The 23916-nt window shown below is 47.6% G+C and overlaps 3 protein-coding genes across 7 annotated transcripts in view; 1 reads left to right on the top strand and 2 right to left on the bottom strand.

The window, feature by feature from the left end:
* Nucleotides 1–3756, bottom strand: part of TTC28 (tetratricopeptide repeat domain 28) — a 109662-nt gene extending 105906 nt beyond the window's left edge. For both annotated transcript variants that reach the window (XM_053369172.1, XM_053369173.1), the window contains exons 1-2: nt 3571–3756; nt 455–733 (exon numbers count right to left, since the gene is read on the bottom strand). In XM_053369172.1, the coding sequence (XP_053225147.1) occupies nt 455–733; nt 3571–3741 (450 nt within the window). In that variant the 5' untranslated portion in view covers nt 3742–3756. The remainder of the gene's footprint in view (nt 1–454; nt 734–3570) is intronic.
* Nucleotides 3757–3963: 207 nt separating this feature from the next.
* CHEK2 (checkpoint kinase 2) lies at nt 3964–17439 on the bottom strand. 3 transcript variants are annotated; one of them, XM_053369177.1, is made up of 14 exons: nt 17160–17439; nt 15730–15854; nt 15347–15494; nt 13390–13483; nt 12975–13083; nt 12140–12196; nt 11083–11144; nt 10367–10466; nt 8608–8694; nt 8029–8192; nt 7521–7636; nt 6257–6342; nt 5018–5098; nt 3964–4141 (listed from the first exon to the last, which is right to left on the bottom strand). In XM_053369177.1, the coding sequence occupies exons 1-14, from the start codon at nt 17419–17421 to the stop codon at nt 4058–4060; spliced, it is 1575 nt and encodes a 524-aa protein (XP_053225152.1). In that variant the 5' UTR covers nt 17422–17439; the 3' UTR covers nt 3964–4057. The 3 variants fall into 3 exon arrangements, with proteins under 3 accessions (XP_053225152.1, XP_053225153.1, XP_053225154.1); XM_053369178.1 differs by having other exon boundaries at nt 12140–12193; XM_053369179.1 differs by lacking the exon at nt 12140–12196.
* A 217-nt stretch (nt 17440–17656) lies between these two features.
* HSCB (HscB mitochondrial iron-sulfur cluster cochaperone) lies at nt 17657–23129 on the top strand. Of its 2 annotated transcripts, XM_053369170.1 has the most exons (6): nt 17657–17934; nt 18026–18122; nt 18447–18536; nt 20503–20647; nt 22185–22232; nt 22711–23129. In XM_053369170.1, exons 1-6 carry the CDS (start codon nt 17672–17674, stop codon nt 22800–22802), a joined length of 735 nt encoding a protein of 244 aa, XP_053225145.1. In that variant the 5' UTR covers nt 17657–17671; the 3' UTR covers nt 22803–23129. The 2 variants fall into 2 exon arrangements, with proteins under 2 accessions (XP_053225145.1, XP_053225146.1); XM_053369171.1 differs by lacking the exons at nt 17657–17934; nt 18026–18122 and adding an exon at nt 18258–18356.
* Nucleotides 23130–23916: the final 787 nt, after the last annotated feature.

The raw sequence follows: 23916 nt of genomic DNA, 5'->3' as shown, positions 1-23916 counted from the left end.
CCACAGGAACCTCAGAAGCCAGAGGGAAAGGTGCCAGGCAAAAACCTTCCTCTTCAGCCAGACCTTTGGCTGAACAACAGCCTGTATCCTTTTAAATGTGTTTGTGGAAGGTAGGTTTATCGGTTTGTTTTGCTCTTGTTCCTGTTTCTATTGAGTTTTGTGTTTTTATCTTGTATTTTTATGCTGTGAACCACCCCGAGATCAAGGGCGGTATACAAAATGAATAAATAAATGAAAATTACAGGGCCAGAGAAGGTGAGGAGCCACCCTCCTGACCCCTGGGCAGAGCACACAGCCCTGCTCTCTCCCTCTGGCAGAAGGCAGCAAGCCAGGGAAGACAGTGCATCTGGCTCTCAGGGACCTCTGCTGCGGGAGCCTTAGGTGCCCAGTTGTGCGGACGCTCTGCTGCACAGGCCGGGTGGACCCACAGGCAAGAGCAAGTCAGGGGGCCTACCTTTGGCCACTTGGGGTTCAGGAGGCGTGCCTGGATGGCGTCATCGAGGGCTTGGTCGTACTGCTGCGTCTTCATGTACGCTGCCGAGCGGTTGCTGTACAGGATGCAGTTCTGAGGATCGACAGCCAGAGCTTCACTGTAGAGCACAATGGCCTTCTGGAAGTTGCCCTCGTGGCAGGCCTGGTTGCTCTGGCGCACCTTCTCAACAAACTCGGCCTTGCTCAGCACGGGGCCATCAGGGCTTCTGCTCTCAAAGCGCTTCAACCCAAACAGAGAAATCTGCAAATAGACAGGGAGGAGGAGGAGGCATTTATCCAATTTATCAGCTAGAACAAGCAGCACTTCCTCCACTTACTAAAATGCTGTTTAGTAATAGGAAAGACACAATGGCTTCCACCCTGCGAAGTCACTGCAGGTTTTCATTATTCAGTGCTCCGGCCCTGTGAAAGTCTCTGCCAAGTCCTCAGGCCCCAATAGCTGGCAAATCAACCCGGATGGGGTCATCAGCTTTTTGCTTCATTTTAAAAAGGCAAGCAGCAGCAGAGTAGAAGGTCCTCACCTTCCCCAGAGGCTGACCTAGGAACCACAGTGAAGATCCTTTCACTATACTAAAACCAACCCCGGCTGGTGGGATTAGCCACACATCACAGATCACATCTGAGGGTGGTGGCTTTGTACACACTTGGATTAAATGCTCTGTCTTCCTCCTCCCAAACGGACCTCCCCGGTAGCTGCTCAGAAAGGAGCCCTTACCTACATTCATCAGAACTGCTGATTCAAGGAATAGTAATGCTTATTTCTTGCCACCCTCAGTTATTTACTGAACATCCTTTCATCCGTTTCCAGTGCAGTACAAATACTTTTCTTGGAGGAGAAAGTAGTCAGCTGTCAGGGCAAAACATGTTCTCTGCAACACCACAGTAACACTCCCCGAGAACAACCCCCCGCATTTTAGCAAAGTCAAAGTCAAGGAAGCTAAGGGGCAAGCAAACTGGCACACACAGGTTGGACTGGAAGTGGTGCAAACTCTGAGGCTGGGGGCATTCCTGCATCTGCGAGGCCAAGCTCTCATTTATGGCTATGACAGAAGCCTACAAGCTGCTGAAGGAAGATCATCTACAAGGAGATAATGTGTTCCTTGAAGAAGGCATCACAGTCTTCCAGTACCTTTTCTTAAAGGGGTGTAAGCAAAGCTAGCTTCAAACTGTCCCAACGTGCGGATAATTCATCCTCCTTCCTATCATTCAGTCTCCTTCTCCTTTCCCACCCATTGCCGGCATCAGTACCTGGTGGAATCAGGTGGACAGCATGAGGACAGCTGGCCCAACGTAAGTCAGGTGCTGGGACCCAGAGACACTTTGCACAGAAGCCACAGCTCCTGCAAGCATCTCAGAAAGCCTAGAAGTAACTCAAATGGCCTGGAGTAACTGCTAATTGGCAGCAGGACCCAATAAGGAAAATGTACTGTCTGCACAATGCCAATCTAAGCCAGTGATGGAGACAGCTGACTAGTATGGAACCTGTAGCTGCCTGATGGGCTGCACTAATTCTACTACTTTTTATTTAGGAGGCAAAGAATAAATCTGCCCTCTCGCTAGGAAGCTTCACGCTCAGCCCTTAGGGCTGCATGTAGGGGTGGTGGGTTTCAGGGACTGGAAGAACAGCAGGAACCCTTCGCTACTTGGTGCAAAACAAGCAAGGCAACAACAGCTTTGCTGCTCTTCACCTGCTCATCATTGGCCCATGTAAGAAAAGGCAGGCCGGCACCTGGTGCCCTTGCAGCTCCCACTCAAGAGCATCCACAGCCCCAGCTCCTCCAAAGCCCTCCCAAAGACAATGCCGGATAAAATGGTCTCCTTCAGGGGGGAGCCGCACACACCCCCCCCCCCGCTGTGAAGTGAAACAAGCTGAATAGCAACTCTTCAGGATTTTCAGCTTATGGCACTTTCTCCCCTCTCACCCCAGGAAGGAGAGAGCATTTTCTCAACCAGCTCTTTATTAACCACTTTAGTGCCAAGGCATTGGTACAGACCTCCTTGCAGGACACCCTCCCTGAGCCAGCCCTGCTTTTCATATATATGCGAAAACTGCGCAATCATGTTACCCCTGAAGCCACCCCACAGCCAGCCAGCCAGCCAGCCTTCTGTAAGGCAAACAGTGCTGGGGAGAGAGCATCCCCACCAGCCCCAGAGCAGCCACCCCCAGGGAACAACAGCTCTGGGAGTGTTGGGTGTGCTCTCGTGGGGCAAGCATAGCTGAAACTGTGCAACTTGGATGCCTCCAGTGTGTGTGTGTGTGTGTGTGTGTGTGTGTGTGTGTGTGTGTGTGTACTCATGCACACCTATATTAAGGAGCAGATGAGTGAAAAGCCTTTCTCTGGCACAGGGGCTGGAAGTGCATTACCAAAGTGGGCAGTACTGAAGGAGATGAGCCCCGGACCTGGAAACTCTGGTCTGCTCAACTCAGTTGCACCAGGAGCTGCCTCAGCCAACCTGGAGCTCTCCAGATGTTTTGGACTACAACTCCCATCCTGCACGGGAAAGGCAAGGCAAGGAAACGGAAAGAAGGCAGGCCAGAAGGGGAGGGGAGAGAGATCCATACCCATCCGTATAAAAATTGCACAAACACTGGAAGTGGGGGGGGGCGCATTTTATACTCCAGGGCGCTAACAAACAAGCCCACCTCAGTGTGCAACTATCCCCAACCCTCCAACTTGCCTCAGCGCACACGCGTCAAGCTGGCTTAGTTTCGCCTTTAGTTCCCCCGAGCCAAGCTGTCCGAGCGCCCTTACCCCGGCGCGCCAGGGAGGCGCGGGCCACCCCGGCCGGGAGGCAGCCCCGAAGGAGCGGCCAGGGCGCGAGGGGGCGGCGGCCCCCGGGGCGCCCTCGAGAGCGCGCTCGCCTCCCGGCAGGGGCTGCCCCCAGGCACGTCGGGGCTACCGAAGGGGCGGCGCTTCCCACCTCCACAGCCCCGCGCCGGGAGCCCCATCCAGCCGGGACGTGGCGCTGGGCGCGGCAAGAAATCGCCGCCTGCCCGGACGACCCCCTCCTCTCCCAGCGTCCGAATCCGCCCCCCGCTTCGTCGCCCCCGTCCCTCCAGCTTCGCCCGGCGCTCACCCCGGCTAGAAGGGGCCCGCGAGGATCCCGCTCGCCGCCGCCTCCTCGGCGCCAGCGCCTGAAGCTCCGCGGCGCCTCGGGCTCCATGGCAGCCCCGCTTCGGCTCACCGCGGCGGCTGGGACGCCCCCTCGGCCCGTCGGCCGCCCCGCCGGCGGCGGCATCGGCGCCATCTTCGGGCTGTGCGCTGCTCCGCCCCGCTGGGGGGACCGGGGGCCGGCCGCGCCCCTCCTCCTCCCTCCAACTGCAGGCGAAAAGTTGCAGAAAGTCCGGGGCAGGACAGGGACCGAGGCGCGCACGTCGGAAGGGATGGCTTACACTCGCCCCCCTTCCCCAGGTAGGGCAGGCACGGTATACACAGTGGGAGTTTTTCACAATTAACCAGGTCACGCTAGTCTTAGAAAGCTTTTTATTTACCAAAATATTCATGTACTACAATTTAAAAGAACTTCATAAACTTACAAAATTTTCTTTTTAAAAAAACAGCCCTTAAGAAGCCATCTTCACTTTTTGCACCTTGGAGGGACCAGCCTGCTCCTGCGAGTGGCGCCGTTTCCTCCTGCTGGTGGGTGGCTGAAAAAGAAAGCAGGAGGATTAACCTGTGGAACCACCTGCTGCAAGGCCGTGGAAGGGTGCAGCAGTGCTCCAGACACTCCGTGGTGCCTAAGAAAGCCCCTTGTATGATTGGAGAAAACATGGTTTGCTGTCCACAAGGCAAACCAGCAACCACGGATTGAAGTGGGTTTGCAAACCATGGATTGCTGCCAACTGTGGCTGGGCATGGGGCCTGAACTGGCACAAGCCATCATTATAGGCACCACTCTGCCTCCAGAAGCGACGGCATTATCTAGAAGAGGAGGATCAAATGAAACAGAGAGAGAAAGCAGACCAGCCGCTCTGAAAGAGACACCGCCTATCAAATATTCCAAAATACTTGGAGGACTTTTAGCCTCAGCGAGAAGTCCATTCCCCACCCCCCTTGGAAAAGTTGCTTCAGTTTATTCCATCTCATATCTGGTGACCATTTTATGTTGCTGCCATATAGATTTGGCTGGTTTTAGCATACGGTTGTAGGACTCTGTTCTACTTCTTTAAATGCCAATTGTATTTGTGCCTTCATGGGTAGTCAATGCACTCCTGTAATACAAAGCCATTATACTGCACTATTTTTGTTTGGGGCTACCACCCCCCTCACTCTTCATCTTACCCCCACAAAGCCCTCCAGTGGTCTATCTACGGCTTCACCTATCAAAACAAAGCCTCAGGTGACCCAAGGGCTCTGGCTCCTTACACCATGCAGCAGCGCTCTCAAATGCCTGTGCTTGCTTGAGCACAAGCCAGTGTTGAATTAAGTTATTTTCCCATTTTAAAAAAAGGAAAATCCCCCCCAAATGTTTTCTAAAATCAATTCACAAGTTCTTCAAGCAACCCATCATGAGAAATAGATACCAAAGTTGAGGCCTCTGATGCAGGCACCGGCTCCTGAGTTTGAGTGACTAACCGTTGAAAAGTGTGCTTCATATTTTCATCCTGTGGAGAATATGTATTTGCACATATATTTAAAATGAAATCATAGGGTGGCATAATTCTAGCAGTTGATTAACAGTGTGAAGCAGCCAAGAATGAGGCTGGGCCACAAGGCAGGCAATGGGAGGCAAGAATGGGGATGGAGGGGACGCAAGGAGCAGACTCCAGCCTCAGGCAGGCAGCATATTCTGGGGCACCTATTGGAGGGCATCAAATTGTCAGTTTATTAGTAAATTCCCTCCCCACTACAGTGGGAGGAGTTATTTGGATTTTCTGCCTCAGACACTTTTCGGGTTGCAGACGGACCCCCAGAACCGGAGGGTCCACTATATTTCAGAGAGAGGGAAATCTATCTGCAGGATTCAGCAAGCAGAAACGTAAACAAGGTGGAATGCGGTCTTTGGCCTTGGCCAAAGGTACAAGCCCCTGCCCCTAAGGGGGCCATACACCCAGCTCCCCTTCTCCATTCATATTGCCAAGGCATTATCTTCACTGCCATGGTGTCCCTGTGAAGACTCCACACACTGACCATTTGCTGTCTTTCGTTGACATACAAAACGCTAAGCAGGTAAAGAGCTTTTCGCTCCAACAGGCTTTTGGGAACTGACTGCTTTTAGTGAAAGGGCTGGTGCCATGCTGGTTTTATTATAATTATTTGTATGTTTTAAATAGATTTCATTTATGTTTATTCTTTTAATTCTATTAATGTTTAAGTGCTTTTTTAATTACTGACTTTTCTAGGTTTGTAGCAATTATTGCTTTTATCTGTAAGCTACCTTAGGTCCTGTCAGGGAAAAAGGTGGGGTAGAAATATATTTTAAAAAAATAACTTGGAACCTGTATTTGTCCAATACAGACCATTCCATACACTAAAACTGTTGGAGGAGGTCATCCTGGCTGTCACAGCCTGTTCAGGTCTTATCATGCCACAATTTGAAGAAGGGACTTTTCAGTTGTGGCACCCAGCAAATGGAACCACCTCCACTTCAAAATAAGGGCTTTCAATGCTTGTTAAAGACCTGCCTGATATATGGCTGGTCTACTGTGGATTGTGATGCATTTTGTTATGAGGGGCTGCTGAGAAACATCTTCAACAAAACAAATGAACAAAATCATCCTGTCCTGTTCTACCTAGATAGGACAGCTCAGGTGAGCATATACCTGAAGCCAGGGATGTTCTAAAGCCTCTTCTATTTTAAGACGCTTCCGTGGATCCACCACTAGCAACTTCTGCACGAGGTCAAAGGCTGAAACAACAAACCAAAATGTGCTGTAGTTCAGCAATAACAGAATGAAACCCTCATGGCCCCTCTAGTCCAGCCTGCCACACCTGCTTCTCTGCTTGGAGAAAACATGTGTGGTCCCCACCTGTTCTGGCTCCCTCCCTGTCCTCCTCCTTTGCAAAGGAACAGCTGATACATAAACATTGTAGTTAGTACTCAATGTTTAAGTACCTTACCTATATTCAGAAGAGGCTCCTGCTGTCACAATTTCTAGTGTGGGTTCAGGCCAAAGAAACTGTACATTACTCAAACATAAACATTTAATTCTAAGGGGATTGCTCTGTGATAAGTATGTACAGGAACAAAGCCTGAATCGGTTAGTCTTACAGGGGCCAAAAAGGACTGTTAACAAGGGACCCCATAAATTTCCAAACCCATGGGAAAGTATTGTTCCACTCCTACAGCTTACTCACTTCTACATCTTTTTGGAATGCAGAATACCATGGAGGGATATTAAGTGCACTAGGACCCAGAAGACCAGGGTTAAAATGATGCCATGAGCCCTTGCCACAACCCCAAGCAAGAAAGGAAGGAAGTCTGACTGCGGTAGCATCTGCCATTAACATCACCAGTCATGGCACAGTGGCTGAGGAGATGCAGATGCACTTAGTGCCAAGCCATAAGCCAGTTACCTTGTAAGATGCTATTCAGAACACACCTGTGTGGTTTTGCTGCCCTTGCTTCCTAAGTGGGAGAGGAAAAAGGTACCTCACCTCTTTCACCTGTTTGAGGGCCAGGAGGATGCTGTAAGTCTCCTTGGCTCCCTATTGGAAGCCACAGGTAGCCTTCAAGAGACAAGAAGTTCCTTTCAGCGCCATTGTTTAGCCAGGCTTCCCTTTGATGCAAGGAAGAAGACCCCAGCAGTTCAGTTTGTGTCATTTGTTTGAGTCCCAGCCAACATGCCTTGCACTAATAGCATTGTAGAATTGGAAGGGATCTCGAAGGATATCCCTCCCAACCCCGTGCAATGCAGGAATCCTGCCCACAGCTGTCCCTGGATAGTCTGGAACTGCCAACCTTCTGCCTGAGTCACAAGGACGCTTAAGTCTTTTAGACAGCTCTCTCATTTAAAGAATGCTGGTGCCTCTATGGTCAACAGACACACCTCTGTCCTGTCAAGCAGGGTCACACCAATGCCTTACCCTCCTCTGACACATGCTGCCATATTTCTGCACAGTAGTAGTATTCTCCCTGGGCGATCTGCTCCCTCAGAGACAGACGAGCATTTTTATCAGAGAAGGGTGGATATCCGGAGAGGCTAATTGAGACAAACAAGAAGAAAAACATGGCAGCCCTGCAGCCAAAAACCCACGAGAGGCAGAGGGACAATGTCTGAAGTGGGAATTGGAGGCTCAACTCCACGGCGACAACAGCGCTTGGAAATGCAACCCTCACTCAGCCTTACAGGATTGTTACAAGGTTAACAGGCAACTAAAGCTTGAGCCTACATGTGCAGAAGTCAAACTAACTTTAATGAACTCACATCCAAGTAAGTCTTGCACAGAATTCAGCATTAGTTCTCCATGGAAGGGCAAGAGACAAAAATTAAAAATAAAAAGTGTTCAAGTCAATGTGTTCAAAATTTCACCCACAAACAGGTACACTTTATGGGAGGACACAAACCTTTGTCAGCTTTCCTGGGCTTCTTACCAAATAAAGAGAATGACTCCCAGACTCCAGCAGTCCACTGAGCGCCCATAACCTCCTGTCTCAGCAAAATTTTGAACTTCGGGAGCAAGATAGTCAGGTGTACCACATAATGTTTTCATAAGGGATGTTTCTCCAAGAATTTTGGATTGACCAAAATCTGTTATCTTGTACAACAAGAAAAGTAACAAGAATAGATTGATCAAAACTTCAGAAGTCATTTAACCTGCTTCTTGCAATGAAGGTCTGCATGTGTCCCAAGCCACCCTTGCCTAGGTATGTAAAAAAACTGCTAGACAATAGTTTCGTCTCCAAAGCAAAACCTTGGAAGGCAAGATTTTGCAGAGGGAGAGACAAAGAGGGCCTGGGAGACCAAGCAGAGTCACAAGGTCTTTCACAAACACACCCTGCACTCATGGCCTCTGTCTTAAATATTTCATTCCATGATAACTGAGTGGCATGCACTGGAATGCCATCGACACCAGAGAGCTGGGTCAAAGCATCTCGCAGAGCAACTTTGTTTAAAGCACATGATGTGGGTTGAGGAGGGGAGGGTAGAATTCTTAGACAACTCCTGCTCACCTTTATAAGGCAATTCGCCTCAGGAGATGACAACAGCACATTCTCCAGTTTCAGGTCCCGGTGAATAATGCCTTTTTCATGAAGATACTTTGCACAGCACCAAAAAGAGAAAGAATATTATGCAATTAACAGATTGTTGTGGCTCACACACCTTTGCAAGCGGCATCTCCGCTCCTTTTAGAGTACCATGTCCTGCCTTCCATGCCTAGTCAACCCCCTCACAGGCAAAGCCACAAGCACTTCATAAACAAAAACAACTGACAACTTAGTGTGTGTGTGTGGGGGGTGATCTATATTGCCCAGAGTGTAGCAGAACAATTCAACATAACAGGTCCACATTGCAAGTTCAATGCTTAGAGCTGATCTTGAAGAAAATAATCTTGAACTCCCAATCTTGAATAGAAAAATCTGAAGAGGATTCCACAGTGGAAACAACATCATGAGAGCAACATCATGGGAAGGGTGTTTCCAGGACTAAGGTGAAACTATGAGGCTCCCTTGTTATTTTTGCTATTGGATGCTGCATGTTGTTTATGTAATCTTGTTATATTTATAGTACAGTGGTACCTCGTTTTGAGTCCGGGATCTGCTTGACGAAAGGGACGCTCGACAAAGCGCCGCTCTGCGCACATGCGTGGAGTGGTTTTACGCTTCTGCGCGTGCAGCAAACCCAAAAGTAACCCGTTCTGGCACTTCCAGGTTTGTCACAGACATTCCATGAAATGGATGCTAAATGGGGCGGACTCAAAACGAGGTACCACTGTATTGAAATGTGGGGGCTTTGTACATTATTATAATTACTATTGTTTTGCTATGTTATGCTATTGTTTTGCTATGCTACTGTTTTTGCTGTGCTGTCTTGCTAACCTTTTAGTGTTCTTTAAGAATGTCAACAAGCTTATAGACGTGATCCAACCGGCAAAGTGTACTTGGAATTTCACAAAGCTTTTCACAAAGGACCTCGTCCAAGACTCTGGTTGCTTTTAAACACCTGCTTTAACTGTCTCTTATTGATAATTGTATTTTTAAGTGCTTAAAGGTTTTATTATAATCAAGCAGTATATAAATTTTGTTAAATAATAATATAAAAAAACTCTTGAGAAAGCTTAGCAGTCGTGGAATAAAACAAAAGGCTCTCTTTCATGGAGAATAAGGTGAGCAATGGCTTCTAGCCCTGAAGGCCATGTTCCACCTCCACAGTCCAAGGCAGGCAGGAAGTGTGGGCTCTTGGGCTGGGGTCATGCTTGGCTTCCCACAGGCATCTGGTTGACTTCTGTGAGAACAGGATGCTGGACTAGATGGTCCACCAGCCTGATCCAGCAAACTGCTCTTATCTTTTCTGTCACTGAGCTGTGGCACTTCCTCAGGGTGCAGAGATGTAATGTCTTTCTGTGAATTCTCCAAGTGAGGAAGAGAGGTACACTTCTGTATAGAGACATTGCATGGTCTATGCAGTAAGTGTTTCCATGTGCTACATCAGGGGCAGCTAACCTGTAGACTTCCAGGTTGGACTCCCACTTCCCATCATCCCTAGCCAGCCAATAGTCAGGGATGAGGGGAACTGCAATCCAGCAAGGTTAGTTAACCATATTTTGAAGCAGCTACACAACAGCCTTTGATCATCAGAAGGTTTAACAAAAGAGGCTGTTGCATCCATGTGGTGCAACAAACAAAGCAGACTCCAGATTGTACCAGTGAATACATTAACAGTCATCAAGCATTACCAGGAGACAACCAGTTTTGCAGAGTTAAGGGGTACCTGCACAGCCAAAAGCATTTGATAAAAATAAAGTTTGCACGTTGCTTCGCTCAGTCTTGCTGGGCGCAGAACCTTGTCAAATAGCTCTCCGCCTTCCATCCTGAAAGACAGAGCAGAGTAAACCCATGTTTGAAGGCAAAATAAAAATGGAAATGGTGTTCATGATGGAAAGTAGCAACTATTTTTCATCACTGGATACAAAATTCTTCAGTGTAGCATGCAAAGATCTAGAATTAGTTTTCCAAGAGTAGCCAAACACTAGCAAGGAAGCCAAGGGGAGAGACAGTTTTGTATGCTGAAATCTCTATGACCAAGCGTATCTTCCAAAATGACAAGAAAAATTCTGAAGCAGCCTGGAGCCTAAGAGGCTTGTTTGTGATCAAGAACCTCCTTCATCAAGTGAGCACGGTTGACTCTGAGATGAGAACCTCTACACACAGGGATTATTTAGAGCACTAAACGTGGAACCGTCTGAACAACAGCTGAACGAGGAGGAAGAGGGCTGGTTCCAATACAAATCCAGCCCCTGAGAAAGGCTGCCTAGATTGTCCATTCATTCCATCTCCTTAGCTTCTCTTCCCAGCAGTCATCACCTGAGTTTTCTTCTTCTTTAATTATAGCCACACTGAACTGCTCATTTTAGACACTGCCACTCACAGACCTGAGGCACAAAACCGCTCCCTCCGCCCCAAAGAGCACAAAGAAGAATAACTTACAATTCCAAAACAATGTAAAAGTCTTCTCCTTCAAAGAAGTCTATTATCTTGATAAGGCAAGGCTGTAGCAAGGAAGGAAAGGAAAACATCCAAACATTTGCTAGGAAAAAGCCGCTCTCGGAGAAAGCAACACCCTCCAAAAGCAGCTCTTTTTTCCTGAAGCCAAAGAACAGCACAGAACTCTCAGTTCAAAGGAAAATGCTTACAAATGTGAGGACAAAGGGCAAGAATGACATCTCCACCATAGGACCTAAATATACCGCCACACTCCACCGAGTAAAAAAATAAGTGGGAACTGCAATAAACTGTTGCAGCATGGTATGTTGCTGTTCACCGTTCCAGCCTGCGTTGCCCTCTCCCAAGGTACTTCAAATTAAATTACTTTTCCTCCCTGCCTTTCAACAGTCAGTCAGCCAACACCATTCCCTGGCCTCAATTCCTCCCGCGTTTAAGCGATTTCCCCCCTAAGATTTTTGTTGTGCTTCTGAACACCTTTAGGTTCCTCTGAGGCTGAGCCCCACAATACTCTGCCTGTTGGGCACAGTGGATTCCATTTTGCAGACATCAGAATCTGCCCCGAGAGAATGGGCTTGCTAGTAGCATATGAGATAAATTAGAACCACTGTCAGGTCTTTAGTAAGGCTGGACAATATATCGATATATCATCCAAAACCAGTTCAAGTCCGTATCATGATATCAGTTTCATAATTTTTGACCTGGCAATATATTGCTAATCATGAGTGTGCATGTGTGCCATGCGAAAATCACAATGTGGAAGCAACCATGAAGCCAGCCAATGCCTCTACATAGCTCCATCCTTATTTCAGACATTATGATATATCAGTATATTGCAATGTTTAGCTGGTGATATATCACTAAGTTGAAAACCAGCTCCATGCTTGTTTCAGACACTGTAACATATCAATATATCACGATGTTTAGCTGGCGATATATTGTGAAGTTGAAAACCAGATATCACCCAGCCCTAGCCTTTAGTGAGAAGAGGAGGGGAGGTAAGAATAATTTTAAAAGCTGCCTGGTTTAAGGGCCCACTTACATGATCAATCTTCTTCAGAATCTCCACTTCCGTTTCCACATTAAAAGGCTTGTCCTGCTTTTAGACAATGGAACATCAAAGCGTAAAGGTCACTTGCACAGCTTTAGTATGAGCCCATCTGCTTAACTTGAGGGTGCTTGACGGTGCAAGAGGACAGCGAAACAGAAGGAAGCTCACACACTGACAGAACATCAAGCCTCCTGCCCTCAGTAAAAGTGCTGAAGACAGCCTGCATTGCTGCAGCAAAAAAAGCAGGAAAGCCAAACATAAGGCACTCGGCTCAGCTGGCAGAAGAGTCCTTGAAATTTCACAGAGTTGTAGAACCGCCTGATTTGTATAAGGGAGATTGTTTTGAGAGATAGAAAAGGAAACTAGGCCAGCCTTCCTCAACCTGGTGCCTTTTAGATGTTTTGGGTAAAGATGTCCATCAGCTAAAGGCAACACAGCCCTGCTGGCAGAGGCTGATGGGAACTGTAGTCTAAAACATGCACCCTGGGGGAGGCTGAACCAGTCAATGCTTTTCTTGAAACAAAAGCTCACATAGGCACAATCAGGTAACTTTACAAATTCCACTAGGGCCACAAACCTCAGCACATGCCACAAAAGTTCCACTGATTCTTCCATGCTATATGTTTAGGACTGAGATGTGAGTCATTTAAGACTGTGAGTTATCCACAATTTGTTTAGCACAAATAAATTTGCATATATCATCTTAATCAGCAGCAAACAATGTTTAATCATCTACAGAGCACAGGTGACAACCTAAGGTACTAAGGTAATATTTCCCTCCATCAAAAATTCCCTGCCCAGAGGACAAAAACAAAGAGATACTTACATTCTCCGGCAAAACATCTGCCATAAACCTCCGTTTATTTATTATTTTTATGGCCACTTTCTTACAGGTGTCCCTTTCAAAGGCCAGCTTCACCTCTCCACAGGCACCACTAGCAGAAAAAGGAGGCTACTTCAAGGTTAGGGTTCTAACATTGAGATGGTGAAACTGTGAAAGAAATGCCTGCAGTGCCCCCGATTTAAACAGAGCTTCAGAGGACAGTCCTCTCCTCTCTCATCCCCTGATGTGGCAGCAAAAGACTGAGGAGGCTGATTCACCTCCACTGAGGGCTACCATTGAAACCTCATGATGCCCACTCCCCCACCCCTGGCCCACAGGTGCAACTCTCAGTGGTCTTCCCTAAAGACAGCATTGCAGAAAACATGTAAGATAGGCAGGCAGAAAGACTCTAACTTACGTGCCCAACGTTTTTGATATGATATATTTGTCTGTGAGCTCCTTGGGATACTCCAGCTGATGATCACTTTCCATGAGGTCAGAGAATACAAATACTGGAAAGCGAGAGGAAGGAGAGGAGATCCCAGTCCAATAACTACTATTGCAAGGAAAACATACAACTTTCTTCCTGATCTCCAGTGCTCAGTGTTGTGGCCAAACATAATGGAAGAGATCAGAAGAACAATGTGCTTGTATATGTAACAATGCTAATAATGCTGACAGAATGAGATCCCTTTCCAAATTGCTTTGCTACAGGCCAGGAAAGTCTGCCTTCACTGCGGAAGGTGGAGGGCAATATGGGAACGCCATAAGCAAGACATCAGCGCAACAACCCTCTTTGGGTCATGATCTCCAGCAGATATTATTATATTTGAGAGAGTACAACCATCATGACTAAAAGCCATTGACAGCCCTGTCCTCAATGCATTTGCTTATTCCCCTTTTAAAACCAGCCAAGCTAATCAACTGCTCCTTTGTATTGGAAGATATACGATGTGGCTGATTAGAGATATACCAGATTATACATTTTCTAAATCAGCCAAATAGAAGATTCAAGCATTACACGACTTAAATAGTTTAGAGCAACTACTCAACTCAACCAACCCACTGGGAAAGGGAATCTCTCCCAACTATAGAAAAATCTTCACACATAATTTGACTCACCTTTTTCTTCTTATATGTGATAAGTGTACGCGGCGTTGCACTCTCAGTTGTCTCCCAGTTATCCCCTCCCCTATGTATTCTCATTTTATTTTTCTACTTGCATTTTTACATTCATCATTCTTACTGCATTTTGTATGTGCTTATGTCAATAACCATTCTGTATGAAAATGACAATACAGTAATAACAATAAAGTTTCTTATTGAATAAAAATTAAAATAAAATAAAATCCACACACAATTGGCTACTCTTCCTCTCACTTCATTAAGACTAAAATGGGGAAAAGATTTTGAAGAAGAATTAGAGGAACAAATTTGGAATAAACTACCATGTGGATCTATCTCAATTAGAACTCAATAACATGCTTTTAAGATAGCACATTGATGCTACATACAGCTAGATTATACAGAATTAATTATAACACATCCAACTTTTGCTGGTGGGAATGCAACTTACCTGGCTATCTAGTGCACATGTGGTGGTTCTGCCCAAAAAAATTTCCCTTGGGGAAAGTTTTTCAAACAATTAATCAAACAATGGGACAATCACTACTATAAGACCCCAAATTGGCCTTCCTATCTTATTTTACCCCTCAGTTTAAGAACATAACCAATAAAGACCTCATCCTCAATTTATTAACTGCAGCTAGATTAGTGATCACAAAAATATGGGAAAACTGCAAATGCAAATCTTTTTGAAGCCTGGATTTCGCAAATATGTGACATTGTGCTTATGGACAAATTAATTATGTCCCAAAGGAATATCAATAGGCAGGGACTGGACTTATGGAGAGACACTTTCATTGGATTGCCTTTATTAAAAGGTCTAAAACTACAACCATCAGACGCTGTTTTTATTTCCTTTCTGTACTACTACTAAACTGCTTTCTTTGTATGGGTTTTTTTTCTTACTTGAAATTAAAAATCAGTTAGAAAAACAACAACCATCTAAGCTAGTGTCCATCCCTACATGTTGGGCTAACGAATTTCGTTGTCTACCTGTGCACTACCACACAACAGCTCCAAGTGCGTCACTCTGAACAGCAGCCACTGGGGAACAGGAGTGGAGGGAGATTATCACCCACAGAGAGCAAGGTGTTTCTTCTGATACAGACTGCCTCTTACATTACATTCAGGGTTAATTTTGACACTATTTCATCAAGCTGTGTCACTATAAAACCATGAAGGTTGAAAACTGGATTACACTCACTACCCAAAATGCCCCTGTAAGCCAGGGAGTTTGCAAGGAATCTTACCTTTGTTGTGGGGCAGGGAGAGCGAGATTTCAGCAACATTTGCCAAGGGAAGCTTCTTGCTCTTCCCAAGGAGCTTTCCATTGATGAAAGTCCCATTGGCACTTTGGTCTTCAATATAGGCCACGTGGCAGCTTCCGGGCCCTGGTTCCTTGGAGGAAGGACAGTGAGCTAGGAGAGTCCACTTGGCAGGGTCTCCCTCACAGCAGAATCACAAGCAAGGAAATAGGAAGGGTTCAAATTCTGCAGAAAGAGCCCCACATAAACCTTGCAAGCCAGAAGGGCACACAACCCAGGCACACCCATTCACTGCCACCAGAAAACTTCCTCAAAGTGGAACTTGTTGCCCAGAGCAGAAAGCAAGAAAGAATCTCTGCAGTACTTACTCTGAAGATGCGGAAGTGCCTTTTGCTGTACTGTTTATAGAGCTCTGTCTCAGTCAGATTCAGCTTAGCAAAACTGTAGTCGCAACTTGGGTCTCTCCCAAACCAGTACTCATTTTTCACGCAGTCTAGGGTGGGGAAAAAGAAGAGCACAAAACCCAAGTAAGGAAACAGCATGTGGAAAACACACCTGCATCCTCTTGCGGGTCTGAGAAGAGCAAAGGAGGCTCAAGCATAGTAGGCATCTCCCCATCTGAATCAAAAAGCTTTGAGAAACTAAAACCTACCAGAGATTTATCTGACATGGGTTTATAAACAAGCTCTCCTTTTACTTTTATTCACCAGAAGGGCAATTGCTTGCTGGCATCAAAGACCAGAACGGTATTAACAGAAGGAAAAGGTGATTCCCAGCAAAACCCCAGTCCCTGATAATGAGGAATCATCCAAAAAAGAGACAAAGAAGGAAGCAAAAAGTATAGTGAACTGCTGAAAATAATGAACAGCAGTTCAAATATAGAGGAAGACCAGAATTGCTGCAGTTTGGCCAAGATGTAGATGAATTCCCGATACCTTTTCCTTCTAACACAAGGAAACACCTTAGCGAGTGGCTGGGCTGGGAGCTCATTCCACTTCTTGCCTTATTCCCGAGTGCTCATATAAAAGAAAAGGGTACAGTGGTACCTCGCAAGATGAATGCCTCGCAAGATGAAAAACGCGCAAGACGAAAGGGTTTTGCGTTTCTTGAGTTGCTTCGCAAGATGATTGTCCCTATGGGCTTGCTTCGCAAGACGAAAACGTCTTGAGAGTTTGTTTCCCTTTTTCTTAAAGCCGCTTGAAGAGGTGCAGTTGCGCTGGACCGTGCTTCGCAAGACGAAAAACATCGTAAGACGAAAAGACTCGCGGAACGAATTAATTTCGTCTTGCGAGGCACCACTGTACAAGATCACATCCCAGCTGGACAAGCAATATCCCAGTTGGATCTGGTTCTTCTGGAACTCCAGCGGAGGATGCTGGCTGCACTGAGTTTTCCCACCTGGTGCATAAGAGCACCCTTCTTAGCAGAGGAACAGGCTCTCTGGCTGGCACGGATGGATCTCCCTTAGAGCAAACGCACCTCTAGAACAGGCATAGGCAAACTCGGCCCTCCAGATGTTTTGGGACTACAACTCCCATCATCCCTAGCTAACAGGACCAGTGGTCAGGGATGATGGGAATTGTAGTCCCAAAACATCTGGAGGGCCGGGTTTGCCTGTGCCTGCTCTTCCCTCCACCCAGTTGTGATTCTGAAGAGGCAACAGCAGCGTATTTTCCCTAGCCTGAAGACACACTATATGCTTTATTTAGGCAGACGATCCTTCCTCTGGTCTGAAGCCCAGGGGAGCCGGCGCGAGAGGGCAGCCTGCTCCTGCCGGGCCGGGGCTCGGCTCACGCACCGCAGCTGGGGAAGCCCCTGGCCAGGCTGAAGAGGCGGCCCCAGGGCTGCGGCGAGGGCTCCTGGGGGCCGGGCTCCGGGTCCTCGGGGATGGGCGGCAGGTCCTGCGTGGGCAGCGTGTCGAGGGAGCTGAGGGTGCCGGAGCTGGACGACGACTGGCTGGCGCCCGGGGTGCCGCTGGAGCTGCTGGAGCCTTCCGCCGGCGGGCGAGGAGGCGGCGGCGGCGGCGGCTGGGAGTCGCTTCCGGGCTCCTGGTGGGACATGGCGGCTTCCCGGGAGAAGGAGCGAGGGAGGTGCGCCGCCCAGGCAGGGGCGCTTTCCTCCGGCCGAGGCCTTCTCCGCAGCGACTCTCCCGGCGAGGAGTCGAGCCCCGCCGCCCCCACCCGGCGGCGCACCTGGCGGCTCCCTCCCGCCTTTTCGGCAGCCCCGCCCCCGGAGGCCTACGTCACGAGCCTGAGCCAACCGCGGGCGAGCCGGCGCGCAGGGCCCGCCGGGAGTTGTAGTCCGGGCAGGATGAGGTGGGACGCGCTGAGCCGGAGGCTTCGCTGGGCGGCGGCGGCGCCGCGGCGCCTCCTCGACCCCCGGGCGCCCCCCTGGGCCGCCGCCGCCGCCGCCTGGCCTTCGCCCTCCTCGTCCTCGCCGCCGTCCCCGGCGTCGTGCTGGAGCTGCGGCCTGGCTCTGCCGCCCGCCTCGCCGCCGCCGCGCTTCTTCTGCCCTTCGTGCCGGGCGCTGCAGCCCCCCGAGCCCCGCGCCGACCTCTTCCGCCTCCTGGGATGGTGCGTGGCCTGGCGGGCGGGCGGGCGGGCGGGCGGGGGTCTCTCTCCGCGCCCCCTCCTCACTCTCTCTCTCTCTCTCGTTCGCCTGCAGCGAGCGCAGCTTCCAGGTGGACGTGGGCCTCGTCCAGCAGCGCTTCCGGAGCCTGCAGCGAGCGCTGCACCCCGACTTCTTCAGCCAGAGACCTCAGGTCAGGCGGGCAGGCGCCCCTCGCCCACCCCGGGGGGGCCCTCGCAGACGCCACAGACGTCCTAGAAAGACACCCCATGGCTATTTAGGGGGGGCGCCCCTCCGCTTCCATATGCAAGGCCTAGGCCGGGTGCCTCCTTCCCTTCTGCCACCCCCTCTTGTCATGGGAGGGAGCAGATCAGTAAATGGATTATACCTCTTGTGCAAGCGAGTCAGGGTAAAGTTAAAGTGTAAGGTAAACACAGTTGTTTGGGTTCGCTGTGCTTTTCTCCCAGTGGTGGCTCAGGAGTACTGGTGAGCTGATCTCCCAATGCTCTTTCAACAGGCGGAGCAGATTTTTTCTAAGCAACACTCTTCTCTGGCTAACAAAGCCTACCGGACGCTCCTGAGCCCCCTGAGCCGTGGGCTGTACCTGGTAAGATACCTGCTGTGTTCCACAGGATGACACACTCACACGTGAGAAGCAAAGCCCTGCTGGCTCAGGTCAAAGGCCAATCGAAGCAAAGGGGAGAATGCAGACCCCTAGCTACAGATGAAGCCTCCAGAGGGATTCCATTGAGTCTCCCAGCCTGTGTGTTTGTGTACACAAATGCACATGGGGGATGCCAAGTGGGGTCTTTGACCCAGGTGAAATAAAGCCTAGTTTGGCCCCTGGACAAGGACAGGCTGGGAGAGAGATGATAAGGACAGTTTAGAAAAGAAGAGGATGTTGGTTGACAGTAAGCTGCTTCATTAAAGAAAGACTAAGGAGGGATGTGTCCCTACTGCTGCCACTTCTCATTCCGTATCATCTCCCAAAAACCTTTAGCTGCTTTGCATGTTCACCACATATGATAAAATGTACCTTCTGTTTCTTGACAGAAGGTACCTGATTCTGACTTATACATATTTGCTAACTTAGTGCCAGATACCTTCTATAAATCATTTTCACATCTTTCAAAGCATAACATACTGTAAATTTCAAACCAGTTTTCCAGTTTTCCCCAGAGGCTCAATTCTGTATTATGTCCTACATCCCTTGCCCAATGAATCATAGCAGATTTTACCAAGTCATCATTTGTTTCCCATTCTAACAAACTCTTATGCATCCTAGAAATTAATTTTCCTCTATTTTCTACTGGTTCCCATTCAGATCTGGAACTTTGGTCCGTAAATCCACACTGCTTATCTTACTTAAACACTTCGTTCAGTAGGCGGGTAATGTAGCCAGTCCGTCACCTGGTTTCCGATGTCTTCTAGTTTCTTCAACTTTACCTCTTGATCTAAAATGTCCAAAAGGTCTCTGTATGTTGTCCACTGTTGACCCATATTCAGTCTTTTCAGTGAGATTGCTTCCATAGGCAAGAGCCATAAGGGTGTTTTCCTTTCTAGCAGATTTTTATGTGTCCTCCATACCCTATATAAATTCTTCCTAATTACATGGTTCAAAAAGTTCTTATAAATTTTAGCTTTACCATACCAAAAGCATGCATGCCAACCAAATTTAATATTGTACCCCTCCAAATTTAACTGAATATTGTTCAACAGTATCCAAGCTTTTAACCAACATAAACAAGCAGTGTCATAATATAAAGTAAGTTTGGCAGCGAGAACCCACCTCTTTCTTTAGCTTCTATCAGAATTTTATACTTTATTCTCAGTTTCTTCCCCTGCTAGACAAATCTAGAAATTTCCCTTTGCCATTCTTTGAAGCAGCCTGTATTATTAATTACTAGAGCAGTTTGAAATAAAAGTAGCACTTAAGCTAAAGCATTCATTTTTATGGATGATTTCTTCATAAGTTGGTACTTTTTCTTGGCTTCCCAGACTTCTGAGGCTCCTCTATTAGTATGACAGACCAGGGGATCACCACACACCTCCTGACTGGTTTGGGATTAGTTGTCTCCAAAAGATCTATCCCCTTCTTGCTGAACTGAAACCAAAGTGGAGTGTTCCCTCACAACTCCACATTTCCTTTCTCAAATTCAGCTTCCCAGTTCTCATTTGTCTGTATACTCCACTGTCTTTAAATCTGACACTCAGTTCAAAGACTCCTTTCTCTGGCTGTAGATCTTTCCCTCAGGGTGGATGTTACACAAACAGCCAAAAGGCTATCCACCTATCTAGCTGAGCGCCAAGAATACCAACTCTCGATTCCTTTTCTTTTTCCCTCCCAAAGTGCTGAATCCACCCTCCTCAGGCTAGCTGTACCTGCAGCCAACCAGAGTGAATCTCCAGCCCAGCAGTGGCATTGCATCTCCATGCTCCAGTCTACCTCAGCTTTCCATAGGAAGTAGCTACTGCCTTTTGCATCAACAGGTGCTGATCAATTCTCATGGTTCACAGGCTGCATTCAGAGTGAAGTGAGGAAGTTCCTAAAAGCCATTATCATTCTTTTCTAGCTGGAGTTGAATGGAGTAGAACTGGAGAAAGGAACAGACACTGAGGCAGACCCTGAGTTTCTCTCAGAAATCATGGAAATTAACGAGAAACTGTCAGATGCAAACAATGATGCTAAAATAGAAGAGATGGAAAACTTTATTGCAGGTAAGATGGAGAATTGTGCCTGAAGAGGTGTCTATGCTGTCTTTCAGTGGGTTGGGGGGTGGGAATCTATCAAGGAGTGAAAGCACAGTAATGAAAACCTCCACAGAACAACATGAAGCAGTATTTAGAATTATAAAGCCACCTCAAAGGTCACCCTGTTGATGAAAAAACACACGACTCCTGTTTCTCTGCTTCAAACCTTAACAAATGAGTTTTTTTGAATTTAGGCTCCCCTGTGGGTTTTCATTTGCATCTTAACTCTTTCTTCCTTTCCTCAGTTTAAGTGTCCCACTCACAGAAGCTGCTGCTATTACTTCTGGGCAGGCCGCTTGGGCACAACAGATGCTATATCTGTCATTTCCCCACACCCCCTTGATAGGATTGAGAGTTTCTGAGGGTTGGGAGTGTAGATTGGGGAAAGTTCCTGATCTTGACGTTCAATACAGCTGTGTGAGGAGGCATTAGCTGATCTTCATTGAAGTGAAAAAACGGATCAGTACATAACTATGGGCATCATTAAAGCAAAGCCTTGTTCTTAACCACTCAGTGTGCAATCCAGTGCATCTGAACTCTGAAGTCAGTCCCATTCAGTTACATTCTAGTTTGAGTGTCCATGTCTAAATAATTCTAGCCAGCTGTGTTGAAGGAGCACAATAAAGGTAAAGGGACCCATGACCATTAGGTCCAGTTGTGACCGACTCTGGGGTTGCGGCACTCATCTCACTTTATTGGCCGAGGGAGCCGGCGTACAGCTTCCAGGTCATGTGGCCAGCATGACTAAGCTGCTTCTGGTGAACCAGAGCAGCGCACGGAAACGCCGTTTACCTTCCCGTCGGAGCATTACCTCTTTATCTACTTGCACTTTGACGTGCTTTTGAACTGCTAGGTGGGCAGGAGCAGGGACCAAGCAACGGGAGCTCACCCCGTCGTGGGGATTCGAACCGCCAACCTTCTGATCAGCAAGTCCTAGGCTCTGTGCTTTAACCCACAGTGCCACCCGCATCCCTAAGAAACACAATACCAGTACCCATTTCTATGCAGAAACTACAGCAAGGGGCTTACGGTGTCATTTCTAGAAAGACTAAAAGCTCAGATTTGCAATATATTTTCCACTGGAGCCCAAGCAATTTCCCCTTTGTCAAGGGCAAGTACAACAAGGAAGAACTGAAGGGGGGGTGGTTGTGCCGTGCTTGACATGGAGTGAGCTCAGTCACAGATCGGATGAATCAGAGAGCACTTTCTCATTTCTAGAGACATTTTGGAAAAATCCCTTTGTGGGTGTGGCTAGACTTTCAATAAGACAACTGCTGCTTCCTGACTCAATAGAGCATTCTTCCAAGCCAGCATGGTTCATAGGCGGGCATGATGGGAATTATAATCCAGAACAGTAAGGACAATGGGCCCGGAAGGCTGCTTTAACATTTGCCCTCCTAAGGACAGTATCCATGGTCATGACATCTCATGAACAGGGGTGAAGGCACATGTAGATAACAGCTTTGTCTTAAATGAAATCAATGCCCTCTTCTTTCCCTTCCAGCTAAACAAGAGGAGCTGATTAAGGATGTGAGCAGAGCGTTTGAACATGGTAGGAGTATCTCCTTCCTACTTTCTTTGGGGTGTGACCTGCTTGCAAATGACCTCTTGTGCTCCCAGCTGCATGTGGCACGTGCCATCCACATGGCTTACAGGGCTGCGTGCTCATCAAAAGCCATTCTGGATTGTAAGGACTTGCTTAAAGCCTACCTTTCAAGGAAAGCTGAGCTGTTCAGAAATAGAATGCATTTACTGGTTTTATTGAGGCTCATTTCTCTACAGACATTGATCTTAAGGCACACAATGGTTAGTCCTGTTAGGAGATATTAGTACTAAGTTCTGCAGGATGGCCCAGCAGCAGAGCGGCCTACTTTCTTGAAGTCACTTGACTGACATATTGCAAAAACCTGCTGTTCTTTGGGTTCCTGAATGCCAGGGGTGTGCTGATTCTGATGGTGTAGCCATTTCTCAGTGCTGGGAGCAAAGTTCCCACTGGAGTACAAACTTGCTTTTTCTTTGTTTAATTGCAGATGATCTTCAAGAAGCCAAAAAATATCTAGCCAAAATGAAATATTTTGCAAACCTAGAAGAAAAGCTGAAGAAAAAGAAAATCCCTTCCTGACTTCACAGTATTTCCTAGGATGAGTGGTTCCCATCTGAATGTTTGATAGGCAACTCAAAGCAATGAGGCCACAGTGCAGTGCATTCTTTGGCATGACATAGAAGAGAATGGGCATGATACCTGCTCCTCAACCTGTGGAAAACATCTCACTGCTCCATTGTCAAGATGCTCTTCGATAAACACTTGAGTGCAGAGACCCTGCTTTGGATGAGGCCATACTTAGGAACTGCCTAATTTAGCCCTGCTTATGTCTGGGAAATACATGTTATGCATTGTTTTGAGCTCCCAAGCTTATAAATCAAAATAAATGTGTGGCCTCTGGATACACTTCAGTTTAGAATTTTAAAGAAATGAGGTTAGGCTAGATGGTGACATGCTGTCTTGATTTGGTGAGGGCTGAGTTGGTCTAAGACTGTTCTGTGAGATGCGGCACAGGGAAAGACAGGGAGTGATACAAACTAGTGAGGCTTGTAGAAGTTCTGAGGAAACCAGATCTTCTGGCACTTAAGCAACTTGCTGTTTAGCATGTCCAGTTCTGAATGTTTCCTGCAGGGGGGGACACTCCAACTTGCATGGCTCAAGGGAGCCCCAACACCTGGAGAGTCGAAGGTTCCTCATTCCAGTTTAGTGCAAAGTGGAGCTCTAGAAGGACTCTTATGAGCAACTGGTACACAGTCCACTAAGAAGAGCCTTGCAGCTGGACCATTGCTGGTGGAGACCCATTGACTTCTGCATCCTTTTCCCTGTAGTGGCCAGCCAGATCTGCCCCCACCCCCCTTGACAGCCCACCAGCAGGGAGGGGCATGAAAACAGTGGCCCTTCTCTGGCAACTAAGGCCTCAACTTCCCTCAGTGTGTCTAATACCTTTTTAAAACCTATGCGCTGTTGCATAAGTAGCAGGATGGACACTGTACAGGGCAGAGACTGATGTTGAATTCTTCTTTCCCTTTGCAATCCTTTCCTCCCAAGGTTTGTAGGTTATCATCCATAGTTTATGAAGTACCTTGCATACATGTTTCAAGGTAGTTTTTTTAAAAGTACCAGAAAGGTTACATTGAAGGGGGTGTAAAGGGTGAGGTCTCTGTTTATATTTCCCTGGGCACCATTCCTTTCC

The sequence above is a fragment of the Podarcis raffonei genome, chromosome 16 (genome assembly GCF_027172205.1).
Source record: "Podarcis raffonei isolate rPodRaf1 chromosome 16, rPodRaf1.pri, whole genome shotgun sequence".
Classification (NCBI taxonomy): Eukaryota; Metazoa; Chordata; class Lepidosauria; order Squamata; family Lacertidae; genus Podarcis; species Podarcis raffonei.
This window is presented reverse-complemented; position numbering and strand designations above follow the sequence as displayed.

What these genes read in the sequence shown, in the direction of transcription:
- CHEK2 (XM_053369177.1), bottom strand. Translation starts at nt 17,421, where the DNA reads ATGTCCCACCAGGAGCCCGGAAGCGACTCCCAGCCGCCGCCGCCGCCG. An exon ending in CAGATGTTTTGCCGGAGAAT is followed by an intron (nt 12,197 to 12,974) that starts GTAAGTATCTCT and finishes ATTGTCTAAAAG; the next exon opens with CAGGACAAGCCTTTTAATGT. An exon ending in GCAGCATGTGTCAGAGGAGG is followed by an intron (nt 6,343 to 7,520) that starts GTAAGGCATTGG and finishes TTGTTGTTTCAG; the next exon opens with CCTTTGACCTCGTGCAGAAG.
- HSCB (XM_053369170.1), top strand. Translation starts at nt 17,672, where the DNA reads ATGAGGTGGGACGCGCTGAGCCGGAGGCTTCGCTGGGCGGCGGCGGCG. An exon ending in TCTTCAGCCAGAGACCTCAG is followed by an intron (nt 18,123 to 18,446) that starts GTCAGGCGGGCA and finishes CTCTTTCAACAG; the next exon opens with GCGGAGCAGATTTTTTCTAA. An exon ending in TGAGCCGTGGGCTGTACCTG is followed by an intron (nt 18,537 to 20,502) that starts GTAAGATACCTG and finishes ATTCTTTTCTAG; the next exon opens with CTGGAGTTGAATGGAGTAGA.